At 38.1% G+C, this 21,220-nt stretch overlaps 2 protein-coding genes across 2 annotated transcripts; both read right to left on the reverse strand.

Moving 5' to 3' along the window:
• Nucleotides 1-354: 354 nt before the first annotated feature.
• pcf11 (PCF11 cleavage and polyadenylation factor subunit) lies at nt 355-13,524 on the reverse strand. Its single transcript, XM_034311062.2, has 17 exons — nt 13,413-13,524; nt 13,109-13,296; nt 10,184-10,309; nt 9,749-9,931; nt 9,506-9,658; nt 8,371-9,353; nt 8,030-8,213; nt 7,281-7,515; nt 5,348-6,810; nt 5,176-5,242; nt 4,968-5,081; nt 4,431-4,551; nt 4,167-4,350; nt 3,814-3,969; nt 3,140-3,232; nt 3,016-3,051; nt 355-1,301 (listed from the first exon to the last, which is right to left on the reverse strand). The coding sequence occupies exons 2-17, from the start codon at nt 13,274-13,276 to the stop codon at nt 1,086-1,088; spliced, it is 4,482 nt and encodes a 1,493-aa protein (XP_034166953.2). The 5' UTR covers nt 13,277-13,296; nt 13,413-13,524; the 3' UTR covers nt 355-1,085.
• A 1,807-nt stretch (nt 13,525-15,331) lies between these two features.
• ddias (DNA damage-induced apoptosis suppressor) lies at nt 15,332-20,958 on the reverse strand. The gene is made up of 4 exons (XM_026938300.3): nt 20,701-20,958; nt 19,399-19,560; nt 19,206-19,311; nt 15,332-17,599 (listed from the first exon to the last, which is right to left on the reverse strand). The coding sequence occupies exons 1-4, from the start codon at nt 20,814-20,816 to the stop codon at nt 16,034-16,036; spliced, it is 1,950 nt and encodes a 649-aa protein (XP_026794101.3). The 5' UTR covers nt 20,817-20,958; the 3' UTR covers nt 15,332-16,033.
• Between the last annotated feature and the right edge of the window lie 262 nt (nt 20,959-21,220).

Raw genomic sequence — 21,220 nt, forward strand, 5'->3', positions numbered from 1 at the left:
CATAAATTTAAGATGATTGAAATGAATTGAGGTAACAATCAAACTGATTATAAATTGTTACCATAAATAGGATAAAGAACTGCTGTGCAAAAATAATTCATATTGTGTAAATAATTTAAAAGGCTATCAAAGTGCTTTGCCTGTAACTCTGATCCTTAAACTAGTCCTCCTCTATGACTTTGGAAACAAATTTTAATCTATAATGTGTTCGTTTGTGTCAATGTCAGATGTCAGCAACTGATATAGCCTCTTTGGAATGAATCTAAAAATAGATACACAGCTCTCATTTTTTGTTGACACAACACGTACAGTTCCCAAGTTTAAAGAAAAAAAAAAGACCACATGAGGCATGCATTATTAGCACTAAATCTTTATTTAGGATAAACACTTCAAAAAGCACACAGGTAAACACTTTGCACACACACAGACACTTTTTTTAATGATGATTCACTTTATTGAATATTCATTATGTCAAGCAAACCTTTTTAAACCTCTGCAAAAATTATCTTTTTTTTTTCCTTATTAAACTAAACACATTTTATTAACCAGAACCAAAAACATTAGTAAACTCAATGAGCTTGACACGTATTTATTTACACATTTAGGTTGGGGAGGGGGGAAACTGGATCCATCTTTATCCTTAGTAACTGAAACCCTCTGCCTTTCTAACGACTGAAATGGGGCATTATAGAACTATCAACGTGTCGTCCTTAAAACTAGTCAGTCATTGCTGTTCATTTCTCAAAATATCTGTACAAATGCCTAATCGGGGGAAAAAAAATTCTTGGAGGATTTAAACCCAAAGTTTTAGATTCTCAATATTACACAAAGATTACCAAAAATATTTCTTTATTTATAAATTAAATTATACACACATTTACCCCCAACATACATTTTTTTAAGTACATTTTACTTGGCATTCACACAGCAAAAAAACACCTGAAAATTGCAGGCAGTTACAAATACAAAAATGTATTTAAATGTATGCATAGCTGAGGACCCTGCCTCAGAGCCGTCCTGTATAAAAATAGTTCTACAGAAACTCAAGTAACCACGAGAGAAGGAGGTCAAAGCAGCAGCACGGTTTAAAACGGAATTGCACTAATCGTTTGTGACCCTCCTTCTGACTCATCCTGAACCTCCTGTTTTACCGTTACAGCCTCTGCGTCTCCCTCTGCTGGCTCTTCTTTAATACTGGAGCATGACCCCTCACCTTCTCTCTCTTGTTTTAAGAAAGCATTTAAAGGGTTTTCTGTGAGCATCTTATTGGGGGATGGGGTGGAATCCACAAAGGAAGATGTCTACAGTGTTTATGTAAGAGAAAAAAAAAGAAAGAAGTGTTTTTAAAGTGGCCTGAATTGAGGGCACAACACAAGATGATCTTTATTTACAACATATCACTTGACATTAAGGAATTAAGGGAATGGTTCAGCAAAAATCTCATTTACAACAGCCTGAATTAGCTAAGACATGTCCGGTGTTTGCTTCTTTAGTATTGCGCTGGAGCTACCAAGTAATGCAAGTCCACGTTATTGTTCTAGAACCATTAATATTAACATAAGTGACCTGTTCAAAATTTTCAATAAACAGCTTTGTAAAAGAGCAAGTTTAATGTGGAACTGTATTATCATCATCCATAAAACATACACCTTTCCAGTATATTACTTTTAAACATTTAAACATGGGTCTAGTGTGAAGACAACCATAGAGTAGGGAATTTAAACCATCCTACAGTAAATAAAAAAGTAGAACTCGATGCTAATGGTGTCAACCAGTCTAGTCCTTCTTGCTACTCATTTGTATGCATCAAATATTAAAATATACTTCAAACAAGAAAGAAGCTATTGAAGAAAATCGATTTTAGATATTTGACCTTGACCCTGTTGGAGTTCAATGAGAATTCCATATAAATCCTACAAAGATTCAACCACCGACTAGTGGCAGAGGCACAAAAATTTGTCCAAAAATAATATTAGATAATTAGTAAGATAGCCGCCTCCATAACGTTACAGTGTTCAGCTCCATGGTGGAGTTCTGTTCTTGTTTACAGAGGACAGTCCCACTGTGTCCTAAACCACATCAGCACGTCTGTTACCGCACTGAAGAACTGGATGTGGTTTGAGGCAGTCAGACTTATTACTTGTTAGCTACATTTGTCTCAGAGAACCAGACAGCAGACATGCCTTCACTGAATGACTACATCTGGGATAAGACTTGATGCACCGAGACTAGGGCTGGGTGAAATGACGATATAATAACAATATTATGATAAATTATGTCACAATACACTTTAATAACTTGTTTTTTTAAATAGCAATTATAAACTCAAAACAGCTCATTTTATGTTTTCTGTTTTGAATCTTTAAAACTGTAAAATTAAAAAATATATTTTTATTTCTCCTTATTCTGTGTTGACTTCCCTTCATAGACATAACAATATCATGAAATTACTTTTTTAAACCTGTATATTATCGAAATGTCTTCAAGTATCATGATATCCCTGTCAGATCGCCCACTCCTACTAGGGCTCGACCGATATACTGACTGGCCTCCAAATTGGCCTGATATTAAGGTCACAAAAGCGTATTGGCGTTGATGAAAGTCCCAGCAATAGCACCAGTAATCTCCCCGTTTTTCCTTAAAACAGTTTTCTACAGTTTCACACAGTAAACATTTCTAATAGTGCAAACATCAAATGTAAAGAAAATTGCAAGAAATATATTTTTCCTTACTGCAAAAGGGTTAGTGACAAGGCCTCACTGTGTGACCGCCTCACAATGCTCAAACATTTAACTGTGTGAATTAACAAATTCACTCTATGAGTCTGTGTTTCTGTCAATCATAACACTACCAGTGTGCGAGTCTGAACACAATTTAGCTCCAATTTCCAGAGTTTTTAGCTCATTAAAACTGGTATTGGTGGCAATTTTCATATCGGTCAGGCCCTGATAAGAACATTTACCACTGCAATATCATAAAGCTTGCATATCAAATCTTCCAAGGTCCAATACTTACATTTCTGTAGTCTTCATAACACAGGGGATGGTATGTCTGAAAGAAAGGAGTGAATCATGAGTCTGCTGTCTGCACTCATCACCAAACAGAACCTGATCATGAACATGTGCTTCAAATTTCATACCTTTTCATCAACTCTGATGGCGTTTTTCAGGTGCCATTCCTCCTCGTCTTCTTCCCAGTACATCTCAAACTGCTCTTGGCAAATCTCACACGACTGGGGGCAGACACAGAAAGAGAAAACATTTAAACTCATCATTACTTTAAGTATTTAATGGATTAATCCAGCTTCCACTAGGGCTGGGCAATGATATTTTTAAAAAATACAGTATATCTTAATTTTTTTTTTTTTTTTTAACTTTTCATAACATTTACAAACTCCAGAAGCAGCTGTACATTTCTAATTGTAAGATTACATTTTGCTTTTTTTATGTCAATAAAAACTCTCTCTTTAACCATTACTAATGTTCTGACGGCAATTTGTCATCAAACCTATATTTTGAAGCATATCTTGTATCACCAAAATGTTGTCAATTATCGTGGATGTAATGCTTTTATCATATGGCCTACACTTAAACTGCACCATAATCAACTCTATGGTTTAACTAAGGATGCACCGATTGGCCTGAACCATTTTCCATCTACTGATTTTTCTAAATATACATGCTCTAAACAGTGCAATGCTGACTATGCTTTTTTTCTTTTCATGTTTAAGCTTTTTTTTTTTTTTGCAAGTGAACAAGCAGGATGTGATCAGTATTGGGTAAATGTGTTAAGGGCTTTAATAGGCATGCTTACTTCATGAACAACATCTGCAGCAGCCTTCACACTCTGGAATTCTCTCTCTTTGGCTGCTTCCTGGTTTTTCTGTACAACCTCCTCATGCACTTTTTCAAAGAACTGGCTCTTTGCCCTCTCCTCGAGATCAGCGATTTCTTCAAATTCAATCCAGTCCTAAAAACAGAGCAATTTGCTTTATGTCATTTGTCAGTTAGGTTGGTTCTTATGAGCATGTCTTAGAGAACAAAACTGTGCCGGTGTAGAAAAGGCACACTGGTGAGTATAATCTCAGTGACCCTGCCATTACATTGTATAGGTTCTTATAAATAAGAATGCCTTAACAAAACAAAAACTAAATAAGATAGGCTTACTGTGAGACTGTAGTACCACCGTCGGTGCGTTATTTTCCTACTGATGTCCTTCTCTGAGCGGTTTTGTCTGTAGTGCCAATCCAAGTGATCAGCATAAATATCAGTCTGAGACGCAGTAAAGCGCATCCCACAGGAGTAGCACTGGATTCCGGTGTATAGTTTGGTGATGACACTTTCATGTCTCCTGTTAAGTGACACAGAGCCAAAGACAGTTTAAAAATCAAGACTAAATGTAAGCTTAAAGACTAATCGGTGAATACATACTGTTTCATGTCGTCTACAACAAAGCCGGTCAAATCAGGGAGAGAATCATCCTCCTCCTGTTCCTCCTCCTCTGGTTCCTCTTCTTCTGGTGCACTCTGAGACTGGATCGCAGATGTGGACTCTGAAACGGACATGGGACATACAAAGAATATGTTTACATTTAGAAAAATAATCTGATACATGCAAGACAATTGGCAACAATTTTCAAAATTTGACATCACATGTCAAATGATAATACTCCAGGTTTACATGGGTCAACAATCAGTTCTTTTTAAATCTTAAATCTTGAACTCTTAGTGGTAAGTCTAGTCTATACTGTTTGTCTCTCAGCTATCCGTTTTTTTGTTTTTTTTGCACTGATGTAGAAAAATTTAATTGATCAAATATATCAAATCCATAAGTAAAAATCCATGCAGTTTGAATACATTTCTTGAAACCTGGTAATGGTTTTTAATTAAATAATACAGAAACCACTAAAATCTGATAAGTGTTAGTGTGCATCAGTGTCAATTAATCAAAAAAACAGGAGGGGCTTACCGCTGCTCGAATCCGTTTGTGTTGGTTTAATTATTCCAAAGTCTATCAGTTTTGCCATCAGATCATTAACATCCATTTGGCCTAGATGACTCTCAGGCTGTACAAACTGGGAACCTAACATGTAAAAACACACATCTCATAAGTTTTCTTCTTGGAAGCTCACTAACTTGAGATGCCAAAACAATACAAAAATGCTCAAAAATCTTACCTGGTGGGTTGTAAGTTGCTGGGTTTTGTTGTCCAAAGCTCTGAACTGGACCAGGCATAACCGGCACCTTGGGGGGAGGAGAAGATGTAAACATAATCAGGTTTCCCTTCAAAGCAATACAAATTCAACTTAATAAACTGGTTAGACTCTGGCTATAATTTCTATTACTCACAGGCTGAGGGTGGTTTGCAGGAGCAGCACCAGGGAAAGGAGCAACGGGCCTGTATGAATTCTGAAATCCTGAAGGTGTGGGTTCTGGCACATTAAAGTTGGACCCCTGTGAGACATTTTGTTGCATGTGAAATGGCAGTGGTTGACCATCAAATGCATTAGGTGCTCCCATGTTAAAATTGTGGGGTGGAATGCCAGGATTTAACATTGGACCCTGATTCTGAGGCTGATCAATCATCATCTGCCCTTGTGGTCTGAATGAGTTTTGCATGTTTGGAGGTCCACGGTATCGTGGAGGACCCTGTGGTGCAGAGTCAAATCTTGGCATGCCAGAGGGTTGTCCTTCAAATCTCATCGGTGCTGGTTGCGCTGGGTTGTCAAAGCGCATCATGCCCGACTGATTGCCTGGCCCTTCAATTCTCCTTGGTCCCTCGTAATTTACCATCCCAGAAGGATACCTCATCGGGCTTTCAAATCCTCCAGGAGGGCCTTGTGTTATATGGGGATTATCAAACCTTGCAGGGCCATCAAATCTATTTGATTGCATTGGATTGTTGTACCGCATGGGTCCTGGGCCATCAAATCTTCCAGGAACTTGATGTACCATTGAACCATCAAAACGGCCTGATCCTGGCCCTTCGAATCGGCTATGAGGCTCTGAATACCTCAGTGGTCCATGTGGCCCTGACTGGTTATCATATCTTCCAGGCCCTTTCAGCAGTGGGGGTCTTTCAAACCTGTGTGGTCCAGGACCATCATATCGGCCATGCCCCTCAAACCTAGGTGGACCGTGAGCACCAGGACCGTCGTATCTCCCTGGACCTGCATTTCCCTCATATCTCCCTGGAGGATGAGGTCTGGACGGACCCTCTGATCGTGGCTGTCCCATGAGGCCATGTGTTCCTTCAAACTGAGAATGGGAACTCATATGGCCATCAAATCGTGGCGGAACATTTGCACCATCATGTCTTGGCATATTTACCTGCGTGCTAGGTACTTCAGAAGCATGAGGCGGTGTTTGGCCAGGAGACTCATTAAGGTTTCGGCCACCTCTCCCTGGTCCAGGCATCATTTCATGCCTTGAAGGAGTATCTAAACCTAGTGGTGCATCATTATCTGGACCTGTATCTGAGTGAACGCTGTTAGGACTTTCGAACCTGGGACTGATGTCTCCATCCTCAAGTTGATCCATATCCATGGATTGTGCTGGTCCTTCAAATGGCAGACTTGAAGATTTCCCAGCATTTCCATCACAACCTACCGGACTTGGGGAATTTCTGAAAGGGGGTCCAGTTCGAGATGGTGGTCTGTTGTTTCTTCTAGGGTCATCAGGCCCTGAGAATGGTTTAAATACTTCACTGCCCTTTTTGAGTGCATCTGAAGTGAATGGATCATCGTGCTCTTGTTGAGGCCTATGGTGTTGCACGTTCTCTCTCAATGGTGAGCTCTGTTGAACTGTAGGGGCTAGAAAACATAGTTAAACATTAATAAATTAACTTCTCATCACCCTTGCACAGTGATCACTAGCCCTTTTCCTACAGCAGTCAATACCAGCCCTAATCCCTAATTGATTATCCAAATCAGCTCTAAAGGTTTAGGCCTAGTACCAAACGCTGGAACAGAGCTGGTAATCAACACCCTAGAATGTTAGAGACAGAATATCTCTTTCTTACAAGTCTAACGTATAAATCAAAGTTGTACAACCAACCAATTCAAGAGGCAAAATCATTCTAATGTACTTGTTAGTTCAAAAAAAAAATAAACCCAAAGAAATCTAATGATATTGATCAGGACATAGTTGTGTTTTTAATTAAAAAAAAAAAAAAGAAAGAAAAGAAAAAAAAAAAAGGGCAAAACACCAGAACCATTACACATAAACCACTAATTCACACTATTGTGAATGTAGTGCTCTACATGAATGCTATGTATAGTACCTGGGCGTTGCAGCTGTGTTCTTCTCAGCTTAGATTTGTGCTCCAAGTAAGAGAGCTCAGCATCAGACATATGTCCATGTGATTTCTTTCTTGTACATACACCATCATCATTCAGTCCCTCCCAAGAATCAGAGCGCTGTCTTTCTTCTTGATACTGAAATATTTGCTTGATTTGATGGGCCACGTTAAGGAATTCTTCCTGGGATAGCTCTCCATCAGCCAGTCGCTGGCTAGCCTAGAAGACAGTATGACATGCAAGATTTGCTGCTGGATGACTAATGTGAACTAGTACAAAAAATTATTAAGTAGGGCCTCATTTGCATTAGCAAGCTTTACTATGTTTTAAATGCGATCAGGAAGCACATTATGAGATTTTTACAAATTGGTGTAGATGCACAACTGGAGACAGCTCTGGAGACTGTCTCTGTAACATCAGATTTAATGCTGACTGGCATTAGCAAAGCACCCACACCCACCCACAGGATTATTATTAAAATTATTCCAAACAAACCGGTTGTGTCTATTAACGTGGGGAGAAGTGGAGCAGAGTGCGTTTATTGTGTCAGCAGAAAGGAACACTAGACCTTGGACGACACAGAACTAAATAATAATGCTACATGTAATGCAATTCAATATGATTAAAAAAAAAAGGTAAATAGAACTGGCCAATATAGCAATATTGTAATTTAAATGAACACAGTCTTGCTAACAGAGCACTTATTTAAAAATAAAGAAAGAAACTGTTATACCTTTCGTAAAAGATCTCTCTTGCTGGCAGAATTAAGCACGTCTGGAATCTGCAGGTTGGCGTCAACACTGAGACGGTGCTGTTTCAGTGTCCGAGGCGTCGGAGGTCTCTGATAGCTGTTCCAAGCTTTATGCCTTTGCAGCCCGGGTTTGCCGTGTGGGAGATCTGGGTCAGGCTGTTTAAGACTGTAAACGAGAAGTACAAATAAAAACTTACATCAATTATGCTGTTACAAATATATGCACATTCCAAGTTCAAGCCATTTAAAAAAAAAAAAAAAAAAAAAAAAAAAAAAAAAAAAGAGAGAATGATGGGGCAGTGGGCACAGATGAAGTTACTTACGGTTTATTTTCTTCCCATCCACTCCTCCATCTTTTGATGTCTTTTGCACTTTTATGCTCTACAGGTGATGCCCTCTGTGGCTGGACATCCCTGTGCTCAGAAGTTCTGTCTTCCAGTGGTCTTTTTAACCGCCTCAGCTCAGAAACATTCTTCTTTGGTGTACTCCGATCCTCCCTGACATTTGCTTGTTGGTTATCGTCTTCGTTATTTTTGCTTAACTGCCTAGCCTTTCCAGATTTTGGCGGTGGAGTGATGCTCCTTGTTCTTCTCTTTGGAGAACGCCTGTCTTTTCGTTTAGGAGAGTGCTGAGGCGGAGAACGAGATCTAGACCGAGACCTTTTCCTGATATTTGTTTTACTGACTTTAATATCCTGTTTTTGAAAAGTATCAAACCGGTCATGCTTATTCAGAGAGCCATTTACTAGCTTGCCTCTGGAGTTGCTGGATCTCTGTGGCTCAGTGCCTTTGCCATTGTCTTCCCGTTCTTTCCTCTCTGCATTTCTTTTCTTTTCTTTGACGTCTTCCTCTTTCAGATCCGTCTTCTCATGCACCTGCTTCCGCAACCTTGGGTCCTTTTTATTAACATCTACTGTCTTTGGGTGCTCAGGCTCGGGGTCTTTGCTTTTATGAAGGACTCCTTTGCTTAATGGGGACACCGCCTTGGATTTTGCTTTTTCATCGTTTGCGGAGGTATCTTTTTTTGGTATTCTCATTAGTTTACTTGGTCTTTCTGGAGGTACAGGTACTCTCTTTTCAAGTGCACTGACAATAGGTGGTGTGACTTGGCTCTCCTTCCTGAATGTCCCTTGTTCCTTTGTATTTACGGATGGGGCGGAAGCTCTGTTTAATCTAGGATCTCTGGTTGATGGCTTGTCTGCCTGTGGTGGAGTCCATGACTTGTGTTGAGTAGGAGCTGGCTCACTCACGGCTGGTGGATCAAACTGGACTGGAACACTGTGGGGTGGGTGGTTTGTACTGGCCGCCTTAAGGAGAAAGAAAAATACTTCAGTGTAGAGATTTACAACTGTTTGTGCTTTAATTGCCCTTTATAAAACGTAATGCTTTCCCGACTAGCATGCTGGAATGTTTTCCAAAGTACAGACATGAAAATTCCATAGTTCAACACAAAGCTTACCAGTTGCGCTTTTGTTTGTTCAAGTTCAAGCTCTATCTTCTTCTGCTGAAGTTCTAACAACTGTTTTTGCTTAGCAAGCAACTGTTGCCTTATAATTTGTTCCTCTGCCAAGTTCTTCTCACTGACTTTGGGATGAGGAGCTAGTTCTTCAGTCTACATAAAGAAAGACACATTATAATAAACTGTTTTTACCTACAGTGAGAATTTGAGCAAGTTACTTGTTTACTCATTTCACATGCTTACCGGCTTTAAAAATTTGGGGTTAACATGAATGCTGGCATTCACATTTGGTGGTAAAGGCTTAATGGGCCAAGCAGGATCTATTGAATTCACACGAACATCCAATGCATACAGCTTCTTCAAGGGAAAAATATCGTCCCAGGTGGAACGTAATTTGAAGAGACATTTTCTAGTGTTTTCATCCACCTAAAGCAAGGTAGAAGAAAGGAACACTCTGACATCCAGGGACACAGAAAACACTAACCTCCTAAAATGATTAATTTTACTAAACATCCAAGAAATTTGCAAACCTATGACCACCACTATACCATCACAGTTTAAAGAAGTATAACAGTATGGCATACAAATATCTATACGTGAACAACATGAATGCATGGAAGCACTAGACGTTTAATGTTCAGCATCATCATAAGAAGAAATAAGTGGAAAATTAAGTACCTTCTCAAACACACATATAAAGGAAGTGATTAGGTTTTTAGTAAACACTTCAAGGTACTGTCCTCCAACATTCTTCACTATGGAATCCACTAAGTACAAAACAGGAAGCTTCTCAGCAGGAGGCGCCTACAGCGATAGAAAACTCACAAGTTTAGTACACAACATGACAAATGTGCAGTTACAGTGTGATATTAGCTTGTGTCCTTTGGTGTTTAAAAAAAGGGGGGGGGGGGGGGGGTTGATGAGGAAAAAAATCATGTCCCTCCACTGCCAAAAAACAAAAACACATTTCATTAAAAATACATTTATTTCTCCATTTTCTTCCAATTGTTCCAGCCCTTGGTTGAAAAAAGAAAAAGAAATCTTGAAAGGGTTTTAAAAAAAAAACAAACAAAAAAAAACCCTTGTTGGTAGAAATATGGTAACTTAAAGCACCAAGTATTTATTCTAAAAACAGGAGGGGAAAAAGTTGTATTCCACTTCAAAAGAAAAAAGGTCCAATGAAGAATCTTCACTGCAGGTAGTCCAGGGCAAAAAATATGCAGAATGTCCATATTTTTATTAGTTATTTGTTAAAGTCACCATTTGAGAAACACATTTTGGAAGTGTTGCTTTTAAAGTATGAATGTCTTTTATGAAAAAGGAAAAAAGGATACATGAAGCCTTATTTTATTTTAATGTTTCTGCAACTGACTTTGGCTAAATATACCATATTCACCTTTTGAGGCGTCAAATGCAAGATTAAACGTTGGCTTAGGAAGAAAAAAAAAAAAAAAAGAAAAAAGGAAAAAAAAAAAAAAAAAAAAAAGTCCATTGCACTTTTAACCAAAGGTTGTTTGGAGTTTGTCCTTTAAAGTGTAGGGTTTGTCTTAGAGTTTTGCCCTTCTTCCCAGGGCTACATGACTGACAACTTTGTTTTAAGAATAATTAACATTTGCTCAAATTATGAAGTTACTATTCAAAGACACTGTACACATCTGAAGCAATGTCTGATTGAAAGACCATTTCTCACAAACAAAGTCAAAAGAACAGGCAGATGTTCCCACAAAAAATTACACTGGTAAAGAAAGACAAAAGCACATTTCATATAGTTTATTGTCACATTTGTGTAGCATTTATTAACAATGAAAAATCAATAGAGAAAAATTACTCAGCAATCTAAACACGCCATGAACCCTTTATTAGTTAGTAAATACAAAAATAGAAAGGAGCTCGACTTCACGGACCACCAAAGTTACGACCACAGGACTATGGCATCACAGCGATCATTAGCATGTTGACGGTTATGCCGACACTCTTACATTGACAGCGGCAGTTACAAATAGTGCTTTTATTGATCTGGTCACAGCTTAAAAATAAATTTAACTCTCACACCTCTGCTCATCTCTATCCGGTGTAGTGGCTAATATCACTAATATAACTGCTACTAATACACTGGAAAGCATAATCCGGATTACTACTTGGCCAAAACAATGATCCAATCCACCACATGTCCACTGTGGTTAAGAGAAAGACAGAATGGCAGGCTTTCTGTGTTTGCAAGCTACTCAGTCTGTCATGTAACATTAACACTGGTTAGTCACTTTCTTGCATAAAATGGAAACATATAAAGCCAGCAAATTAGATTACAAAATATTTAGGCTGGGGGGGAAAAAACTCAAGTGGTTGGCATAACAAAATTTTCAACAAAATCAACACAACTTTTAAATTAAAAATCAGGCTTTGTTTTCGATATTCATCTTTTTTGGCTCTAACACCTTTTCTAAATCAGTGATTTTTTTTTCCCTAATATAACCACTAAATGGTATTAAAAGAATAGCTTTATCCATTATAATAGGGGTTCAAACACTTTTGGTTGCCAGAGATCTGTTTAAGTGTAAAATAAATTCCATGGATCCTCAGTACACATTAGATCCAAGCTGACATTATTAATAACCTGGAAAGTTTTTGAGCTGTGTGTGTGTGTATACATACATACACACACACACACACATTATATATATATATATATATATATATATATATATATATATATATATATATATATATATATATATATATGGACCAAATCCATTCAGTTTAAGTGACCAGTCAAACAGGCTATCAATACACACCCTTTAGTATATATCTGAGTATATATATCTATTTAATGTATATGTGTATAGCCAAAAAAACTGACTGAAAAAAGCAGTTCCCATTTTACAGGTCAGATCTGACTGCTGTATAACTGAGCCACTGAAGGGGGTTGATATCCTGTAGAATTTTACTAGTTAAGTCAGATATATCTGCACTGAACTACCTGTTCATTAACGGATATTTGCTCTAAAATAAATATTTCCGTTTCTCAGGTAAATTTAAATGTAGTTATTTATATTTATTAGAGCCGTAAATATGAATATAGAAAACGTACCATGTTTATTCGTTCGTTTAGCCAGTTTAGCTAATCTGCATTATTTAAATAACTGGCCACGTTTAACACCATTCCATATTGAACACACTAACACAAAGTTTGGGATCTGCGACTAGATATTATAAAACGCTCCTACAGTTAATTATCAGATGTTTTTGTACAAATTTGAGTCGCTAAAGCTAAAACGCACCTTAGCTAAATTCCGAGCTAGCTTCTTAGCTAACGAGTCAGTAAGACGTTAGCTAACGTGCACGAAGCAACAAAAAAGCAAAACAGACGTCCAAAATTAAGTTCTGCGACATAAATAAAGTTGTAAAGAACTAAAAGAAAAGCTACAATATTCGATGTTTAATCATTTAACGAAAGTTACATGTACAAAAGGCTCTGGTATTTTGCCGCCGTACTAAAGGCCTTAACGCGCTTTAGCTGACTCTGCACATGCGCGTGCTGTCGTATTCAACGAGGACAATATGGCTGCTACGTGACAAAACAAAAAAAGCTATTTTCATAAAAACCTTGGCAATTTGTGCTTCAATTATAGCGACGATATCCTCGGCGAACTGCAGATTCTCTTCAGCGAGGATGGTCAGCATGTTGATGTGCGGTTTGCTGTTGAAAGTCAAGTCTTCCAGAGACGACTGATACTCTCGACAGGCGTCTTCCCTCGCGGCTTCGGCCGACATCTTCGAGCCGTATTTCTACTCTAAAGCAGATTCGACCCAATTACTGATAATATACAAGCACAAAATTCGGCACAGTCTATTTACATATTCTTCATCCTGTTCTTTTGGTCTTCAAAAGCTGTTTCTTGTACAGTACCGCTCGCGTTTTCCTCTTCAATTTCAGCTCGGTATCAGGCGCTAGAAAATGTCCGTCCTCCTTCAACAGTTGTCTGCGTCATACGAAATGGTTTATAACAAGCCGCATGTCACTGCGTTCTGATTGGCTACTTTCTTTTGTCTTCCGGTTTGCGTTAGCAACAAGCAGCCAATCATGAGTCATGGCCTCACAGTACGGACCAGGTTTGCACACGGAACGCCGCTGAATCACACCTGACCGCCTCGACCTTTGTTTTTCGCCGTTTTTACACACACGGGTAACATCCAGTGTGTCTGCTGTCACCTGCTACACTGACTCTTCAAAACAAAACAAAAGTCCGCGAGTAGGATTTTGTACTTATTCTGAAAAAAAGTACAATGGCCTAATGATACTGATATCACCATTTGTTATCATTTGACTTCACCAATAGCCAAATCAGCTTTATAGTGATATACAGAGTGTATGAAAACAATGAAATTCGTGTGCTACAGTAACATGCTAAGATAAAGTTAGGATACCAGGGTACAGAGACAACATACAAGACAATAAGATAGGAATGTAGTAGCACTTATGGGCAAAAAAGTATGGCAGAAGTTTGAGAGTGAATGTAATATGAACAGTGCAGAGTATACAGTATGGTATAGGATACACAGGGATGTGCAGGTCACTTGAATGCACTGTAGTAATTATACAATTTATAGTATACAGATATAAAAATACCAGACAAATAAGACAAATGTGCATATAGTATGTGGGGGAAAGATTTCACACAAGTCTAAGATTGCATGTACCATAGTCCCAAAATAGTGCAAATTCTGCAGCATGATATAGAAGATACAGTGTAGTGCAAGTGATGATACAGAGGTATGTGCGTGATCATGTCCACTAAGCTTTCACACACTTAATAAGTATAATTTGGTTTTAAAAGCGACATGTAAGCCTAGTACATACACTTCTTGAACCTCCCGGATAAACATCATTATATCACTTAAGGTTATCTATGTTATACCACGGCGCTGTTGAATGCTCAATTCTGATTGGTCAGACAGTGTTGATTAAATTTCTATAACAGCAAACAAACAAACAAAAAACTCATTTTTTATTTTCAAATTATTGGCAACCACTATTAGACAAATAATAACGTATGCATAAAACTATCACCAGTGTGATCAAGGCATTTAAAATATGTCAAAAAAGATGTATATGACATTAATACAATGTCTAGATTCTTGCCAGAGTTAAGGTTTTAAGACAGCTATTGTGGTCACATACACGTTAAACATAACATGGATTTGAAAAAGGTATATATATTTGGTGCTCACTGGGTACTTGTTAAATGTAACATAACTGTGACACCATTACTCGGGTAGAGAGCTTTCCTTTTCTCCTGGAGAAGCCTTAATATTAGGGTCACTTAATTTGTAATGGTGACATGGAAGACAACAAAAGTTATTTTACTGAACCCTTATTTTACTGTAAATGACCTTTGTCTCGAGTCTATGAGGACATATTAATAAGTTATTTAAATGATCACATCCACTACTGAACCTCACCCAAGATGCAATCAACATCTTGCAAATCCCCACTTCTAATATTTTTGGCCTGGTGAGTCATCATCCTAGGTATATTGGTATAAAAGTTATTTGTTTCCTGATCTGCAACATTCACCAAGCTCTGTGAATAATTTCAATGCAATGTGCCACTTATGTTTCAAAATACATCAGCAATCAGTAATTGTATGGTGCCTCTAAAATGACTCATGCTGTTTTGTTTTGCGAGGACGTCTCGTGCCGCAATGCATCAAGCTTGTAGGCTGCATGCTGGGATTTGGAATAAACCATGAGCAGTACTTGCCAACTTTTTAACAGCACTTGACCATGATGCCCGTAGAAGAAAATGAAACAGACACTTCTCTTAAATATGATTTAAAAGAACTTCCATTGTATGGAAATTTATTTTTTATTATCAAAATCTGTATTGCATCAAACTTGTACATTTATACATTATACAAAATTGATTTTCATTTTCCTAGACTCCATGGGCTATGTCTGATGACTTCTATTTAAATTCATACATTGCATATATACTTTACATTAATAACCCTGACCTCCACATTCCCCAGTCATCATTACGCATATGTAGTGTTGAAGGACAAGTAAGGCTTGCATTGTTATCAAGGCCTGTACTACAAAACCACATGATTTTTAACACAAGTGATTAGTCTTGGTTGCATAATAACCAATGAAACAGGTTTTGCTTCTGTCAAGTTGATATTCTCTCCAAATAAACGACAATGGGTATATCGTAGGTAAAAAAAATATCATATCACATTTCCTGAATATATTTTCACTATACATGGAATGTACAACCATATTTAGTTAACAAAGTGGCCCAGTCGCTAACAAAGTGGCAAGAAAAAGCAGTAGAGCAGCCTTATGTCCAAAAAATAATATTTTCTGTTAAAAATGAACAAGATATAAAACATTAATAACATTGTAACAAACTCAATTACTAAGAAAACAACAAACCTCTCAGATTTATTTCCCTACAACTCAGAAACTCTCTTCAGTAATATTTGAAGATTATTGAGATTATCTTTTTTTTTTTTTTTAAATCAGTACTCAGAATGAAGGATCAAAAAGGTCTCTGGAGCAGTCATTAGTGGCGGTGGGTAAAGCAGAGTCTCTAGGCGTGTGTTTCATATCCACTTTCAGCTCAGAGCCACCTGCTGAACATTCAGAGGTTTCAAAAGCAGAATCAGAACGCCAAGTCTGATTCAATTTAGATTTTAACACCTGCATCTCTTGTCCGTTATTAGTGTGGTTTTGCAGATCTCTGATATGGCTTGTACGAGTAATTCTTTTCTTAGACCAATGCAAGCCCGACCATTTTTTGCTGAGTTTACGCCGCTGTCCATATGCGCACTGGATGGATGGATCCACAATAGGGGTTGACTGCAGAGAAGGAGCAAAATGGAAAGTCGAAATATTAGGCTCAGAAACGTTGATATCAGCAAGACGGTCTTGCTTTTTTGGATCAGTGTCAGAGACGGAGCTCTCAGCCACATCTAAAATGTTCAAGCTGCTTTGGTGAAACAGGTCTGCTGAACAATTGTACGCATCCTCATAGCCATTCAATTGATTTTCTTGCTCTTCTGTGGCATGACTTTGCACATTAGTAGCTCCATTTCTTTTTGAGACCACATCCTTTATGTCACAGGAGAGCAACTCCTTAGAGACATGTGATAGTTTCGTAATATGTTTAGACACTGAGGAGGTTTTTCGCTTTCTATTCTTTCTTTTCAGTGACTTCTCATCATTGGTAACATCACGCAGTGGTGTGAGAACAGAAAGGGAAGAGTGCAGTGATCGGACCTCTGACGTATACCTGGGAATTGTATCATTTTCAGGCAGAACACTGTTTTCAGGCGTGGCTTGATCTCTTTTACTGGTGGAACTGAGCACTTTCTGATTAACAATCTGTGGCTCTATGCTGACAAAATCTCCTAAGGTTTCCGACAGAGGTGCATCCTCTAAAGCGAAACTGGTGTGACTGAAAAGTGGCTTTTTGGCAAAAGATGTATTAAATTGGCTAAGACAGTCAGTTGAAGCCCATTGATTAAAGGATAAGCTTTTCAATTCATGATCACAGGGTGTGGTTTTTATGGGGGACATAAATGAAGCATTAAACGAAGACTCATGTGACGTAGAGAGTCTGTTATGCTCTCCATGTTTTGATTCAGAAAGCCTGACGGGGCACAATTTGGCACTTGGCACACCATTTGACCACTGCAAGACCAAAGGCTCTTGGGATTCATCGTCCGCTGAAACCTCTGGTAAAGAGCATCCTCCTGTTTCCTCTGGAGAGAAGCATAAAACCAGGTCTGACACTGAATGCCATGCATGTGGGAGGGTTAATCCGTCATTGCTGTTTTCGGACCGCGAGTCCTGACACAGGGGCAGCGTGTGATCAAAGCTGCTCACCGGCGTATCTTTCTGCTGCCACTGACCGCCAGCTTTTGGAGAACATTCTGAGCGAGCATTTGCCTGCATAAGGCTTTGCAAATATGCAAAAACAGTGACGCCCAGAAAAGCTCCATGAGGAGGAATGACTTGACAGGCCACGAACTGCACTGATTCAGCAGTGTGTTCGCCAAGTAAACAACTCTCTGCAGCACGGCCGGAAAGCTGTAAGACAGAAATACAAAAAAAATTGACTAAATGAAACCGAGATCTCGTTCCATCCCCCATTTTCTCCCCAATTTGGTCTTGTCAATTTCCACCCACTAGCTAACCCTCCCCTACCACAAGACAACTACCAACCGGGGAGGGTGGGGGAAACATACACTTCCTCTAAGACATGTGATGCCAATCTTTTCAAATTGCTGCTTATACTGCGTCACAGGGAAAGCTTTATCTGCCCTCTTCTGCCTACCTGTGATTGGCTAGTGTCGCTGTGATTGACAGGGGAGGTAGAGTATGCCATCCCTCCAACCCAGACAGCATGGACAGTTTTGCTCTCTTGACTCCCAGCCATGAATGAGTGTGGCATTGACGGGATTCGAACTTATGATTTCCCGACTACAAGGCAAAAACCCCAAACTGAGGTCTCATTTTCATCTCAACTTAGGGTCTGTGTCTAGACAACTAACAATCCGATCTCACCCTTGCATTTACCTCTGCTAATGATACGTGTTCTCTTTTTCCATTTTCAATATTCTGTATTACTGCGATTATATTCGGACATGCTGAAACTACAATATTCTCTACAAAATATTAAGGCAGGTTAGTATTAATTATGTAGTATTTAGTCTGTTTTAATCAAACCTTGGTGCATTTCTCCCCACTATTTTTTTTGGAAAAGTGTATTAAAAAAAAAAAAAAATCATAGCTGAACTTTTACTGTTGCTTTACTCTATTTATTTATATTGTTTAGCACAATCTCTTCCAACACTGACTTTTCCCAGGCTCATAGAGTTGACTTTTTTCCTCTAAGAGTGTACACATCTCTTGCTGATGTTTTTGTTACTGTAAATGCTATTACAATGAACTGCACTACTGATGATTAGTGATTTATGCTGCGTTCGACGTAACTCGGAAGCGGGAAGTCGGAACAGAGAATTATGTCATTTCAACCTCTTTCAAGCTACAAAGTGGGCATGAAGACTTTTGTTAGCAACAATCTAGCCATCTAACTGTCATGACTGATGTATATTTATCTCCTCAAGACTATATACTCGATGTTAACAAGGTTTTAACAAGTGAAAATGTATGTGGATTGATCGAAAGCTAAATACTACTACATACAGCATAACTCATTTAAAAGTAAACAAGTGCTACTTTGTTTACTCCTGATGCTTTGAACAGCCATGTTGATTTGACATCATGTGCTGAACTCAGGGTTGAGGAGAGTAGAGGGGCCTTTTCTTTGGGTTTTTCCTAATCAAAGGTCAGAAATTTAGACTTGTGAGCTTAATGCGGCATTATTCATAGGAAGTAATATCCACCTTCTGATCTCAAGTTCTTTGTTATACATTCTGTGAACCGACACTTTCTCTCCAATGCTAGCCTGATTTGAAGAAAATCTGTCCTCCTAAAATCCGATCAACGAGCGAGTCAGACAGCTGCCAGAGAGTCTCTATCCAATCACATCCTCAACATTTACACCTGATTTTTTAAAATGTGATCAAATTCTATCTGATCATAATCGCATAATCGTTCATACAAGGCATAAACGGGGCTGTGTTGTATTTAAAATACAAGAGTAACGAAAAGACAGAATAGACAAACATACCTTAAATCCAAAAACTAAACATTTTCCAATAAAGCAATCCTCCACAGCTTTGATTAGTAGTTGTGATAAACTCTGTGGTCCTGCAAACTTTTCTGACTCTACAAATCTGAAAAATTAAAGCATAAAGCAAAGTGGGAAATAAAATACCAGTACGTACATCCTGGGAATTTAAAAGAACATTTAAGAAGTGTACCTCTGTAAATCACTAGCTGTAATGCCGAAAAAAGGATTCAGACAACCTCCAAAAACCGTCACTCCAAACAGACTTGTATCTCGAGACACTTTTAGTGACAGCCGGAATCTGTAGTCCACATTTTGTGTATCACATGTGAAGCCACACTTGGGACACCGGCTTCTGTAAGAGAATATGTACACAGTTAATATTCCTATTTATACCATAGAGTCATTGTCTTGATTCTGATTGGTCAGAAGGTGTTGATCAAGTTTCTATAACAGCAGCTCTAACAATATACTGTTGTGATCATTAGTTTATATATGTCTTAGATTTATATTAGCCATATATATAATTGCACAATACTGTGTGTGTGTATGTGTGTACACACACACACACACACACACAGTTGTGGTCATAAGTTTACATACCCCCATAAACTTTTGAACAGGATGATTGGTGTAAATTGTTATTATTTTGTTTAAAGATCTTCCTTTTTTTCATTTAGTTCTGCCCTTCTGAAGCTGCATAAGATATTTACATGTTTCCCAGAAAACAAAATAAGAACAATTTACACCGATCATCCTGTACAAAAGTTTACACCCCCCTGGCTCTTATTGTATCGTGTTGCCATCATGTTGAGAATCAATGAATGTTTGCACCTTTTGGAGTTCCTCCGTTGTCCTCAATATAATAGTCATTCATTCACAATCATTTAAACATCTGGTATGTGAAATACCTTATTCAGGGTAGTACTAAATAAAAATGCAATTTTTATGATCCCTCTTATTATAATTTTTTTTTAATTATTAACATTTTGCAGATTCATAAACTAATGACCCCAACTGTACATGGCAAACACTCCATATAAATGGATTAAAATCTTTTCAGTTTTCAGTGAGGAGACTTTTATCTAATATTTACGGAAGGAGTCTCCAGTGGCAGGGCTATGAATAATTTTGTCACATATACATTTGAAAGAAAATGATTTAAAAATAAGCTATAATGAGAATATTTTTCTGAGGAAATGTTATTTTTCCAGCTGTTAGTGTAGAAAACACATGAATCATCGTGTGTAATGCTTTTTAATCAGTCTTTTGAAGGATGCCAATAATTCTGAAAAAAAGACTCTATATTACCATTTATAAAATTTATTTGAAAATTAATTAAAAACTTCTCATACACTGTGTGTGACCTCAGAAATAAATACACACAACAGAATTAGAAAAAGAAGCTTAAAGAAAGAATATGAAATTTATATTTTAGTTTATTTTTATGTTAAAAGGTAAGTTATATAATATAATAAAATGGCGAAGCATTTACCTTAACTTAGACTCCTGTGTTAATCTGGACAGACAGGATTTACAGCACGGATACACAAACCGAGTGTCCTGCAGCGAGACAACAGTACAGCTCAGGAGGACTCTTTTAGTGTTCATAAATACTCTGAAGAAGGAGCATTACTATATAAATATCGAATAAAATTAAAATTATGTATAAAACTGTAGCAACTAGCTACTGAAAACAGGAAACAACAGATAACGATGGCTTCCTCTTTGGCGGTAGTGCAGAGCAGCTGGAGGTGCGTTAGCGCCACCTACTGAACAGGAGGGCGGAGTGTGCGCGTGTGCTGTGAGGGAGGAGCGCAAGGGTGCTGCAGGAAACCACACCCCTTTATAAGATACGCCCACTATTACAAGTTATGTCCACAACGAATACATAAAACATAGGCTTAAATTTAGTCTTAGGCTCAGAGTTAGGATTAGGATTAGGGTTAGGGTTAGAATTAGAGTTAGGGCTAGGTTTAGGGTTAGGTTTAGGGTTAGGCTTAGGCTTGGGGTAA

Source organism: Pangasianodon hypophthalmus, chromosome 15 (assembly GCF_027358585.1).
Source record: "Pangasianodon hypophthalmus isolate fPanHyp1 chromosome 15, fPanHyp1.pri, whole genome shotgun sequence".
Taxonomy (NCBI): domain Eukaryota; kingdom Metazoa; phylum Chordata; class Actinopteri; order Siluriformes; family Pangasiidae; genus Pangasianodon; species Pangasianodon hypophthalmus.

Excerpts from the sequence above, each read along its gene's own strand:
- pcf11 (XM_034311062.2), bottom strand. The coding sequence starts at position 13,276 with ATGTCGGCCGAAGCCGCGAGGGAAGACGCCTGTCGAGAGTATCAGTCG. Across the intron at positions 8,214-8,370 it reads GGATGGGAAGAAAATAAACC|TCTTAAACAGCCTGACCCAG; the intron begins GTAAGTAACTTC and ends TCTCGTTTACAG. Across the intron at positions 5,243-5,347 it reads CTGCAAACCACCCTCAGCCT|GTGCCGGTTATGCCTGGTCC; the intron begins GTGAGTAATAGA and ends CCTCCCCCCAAG.
- ddias (XM_026938300.3), bottom strand. The coding sequence starts at position 20,816 with ATGAACACTAAAAGAGTCCTCCTGAGCTGTACTGTTGTCTCGCTGCAG. Across the intron at positions 19,561-20,700 it reads ACACAGGAGTCTAAGTTAAG|AAGCCGGTGTCCCAAGTGTG; the intron begins GTAAATGCTTCG and ends ATTCTCTTACAG. Across the intron at positions 19,312-19,398 it reads ACAGCTAGTGATTTACAGAG|ATTTGTAGAGTCAGAAAAGT; the intron begins GTACACTTCTTA and ends TTAATTTTTCAG.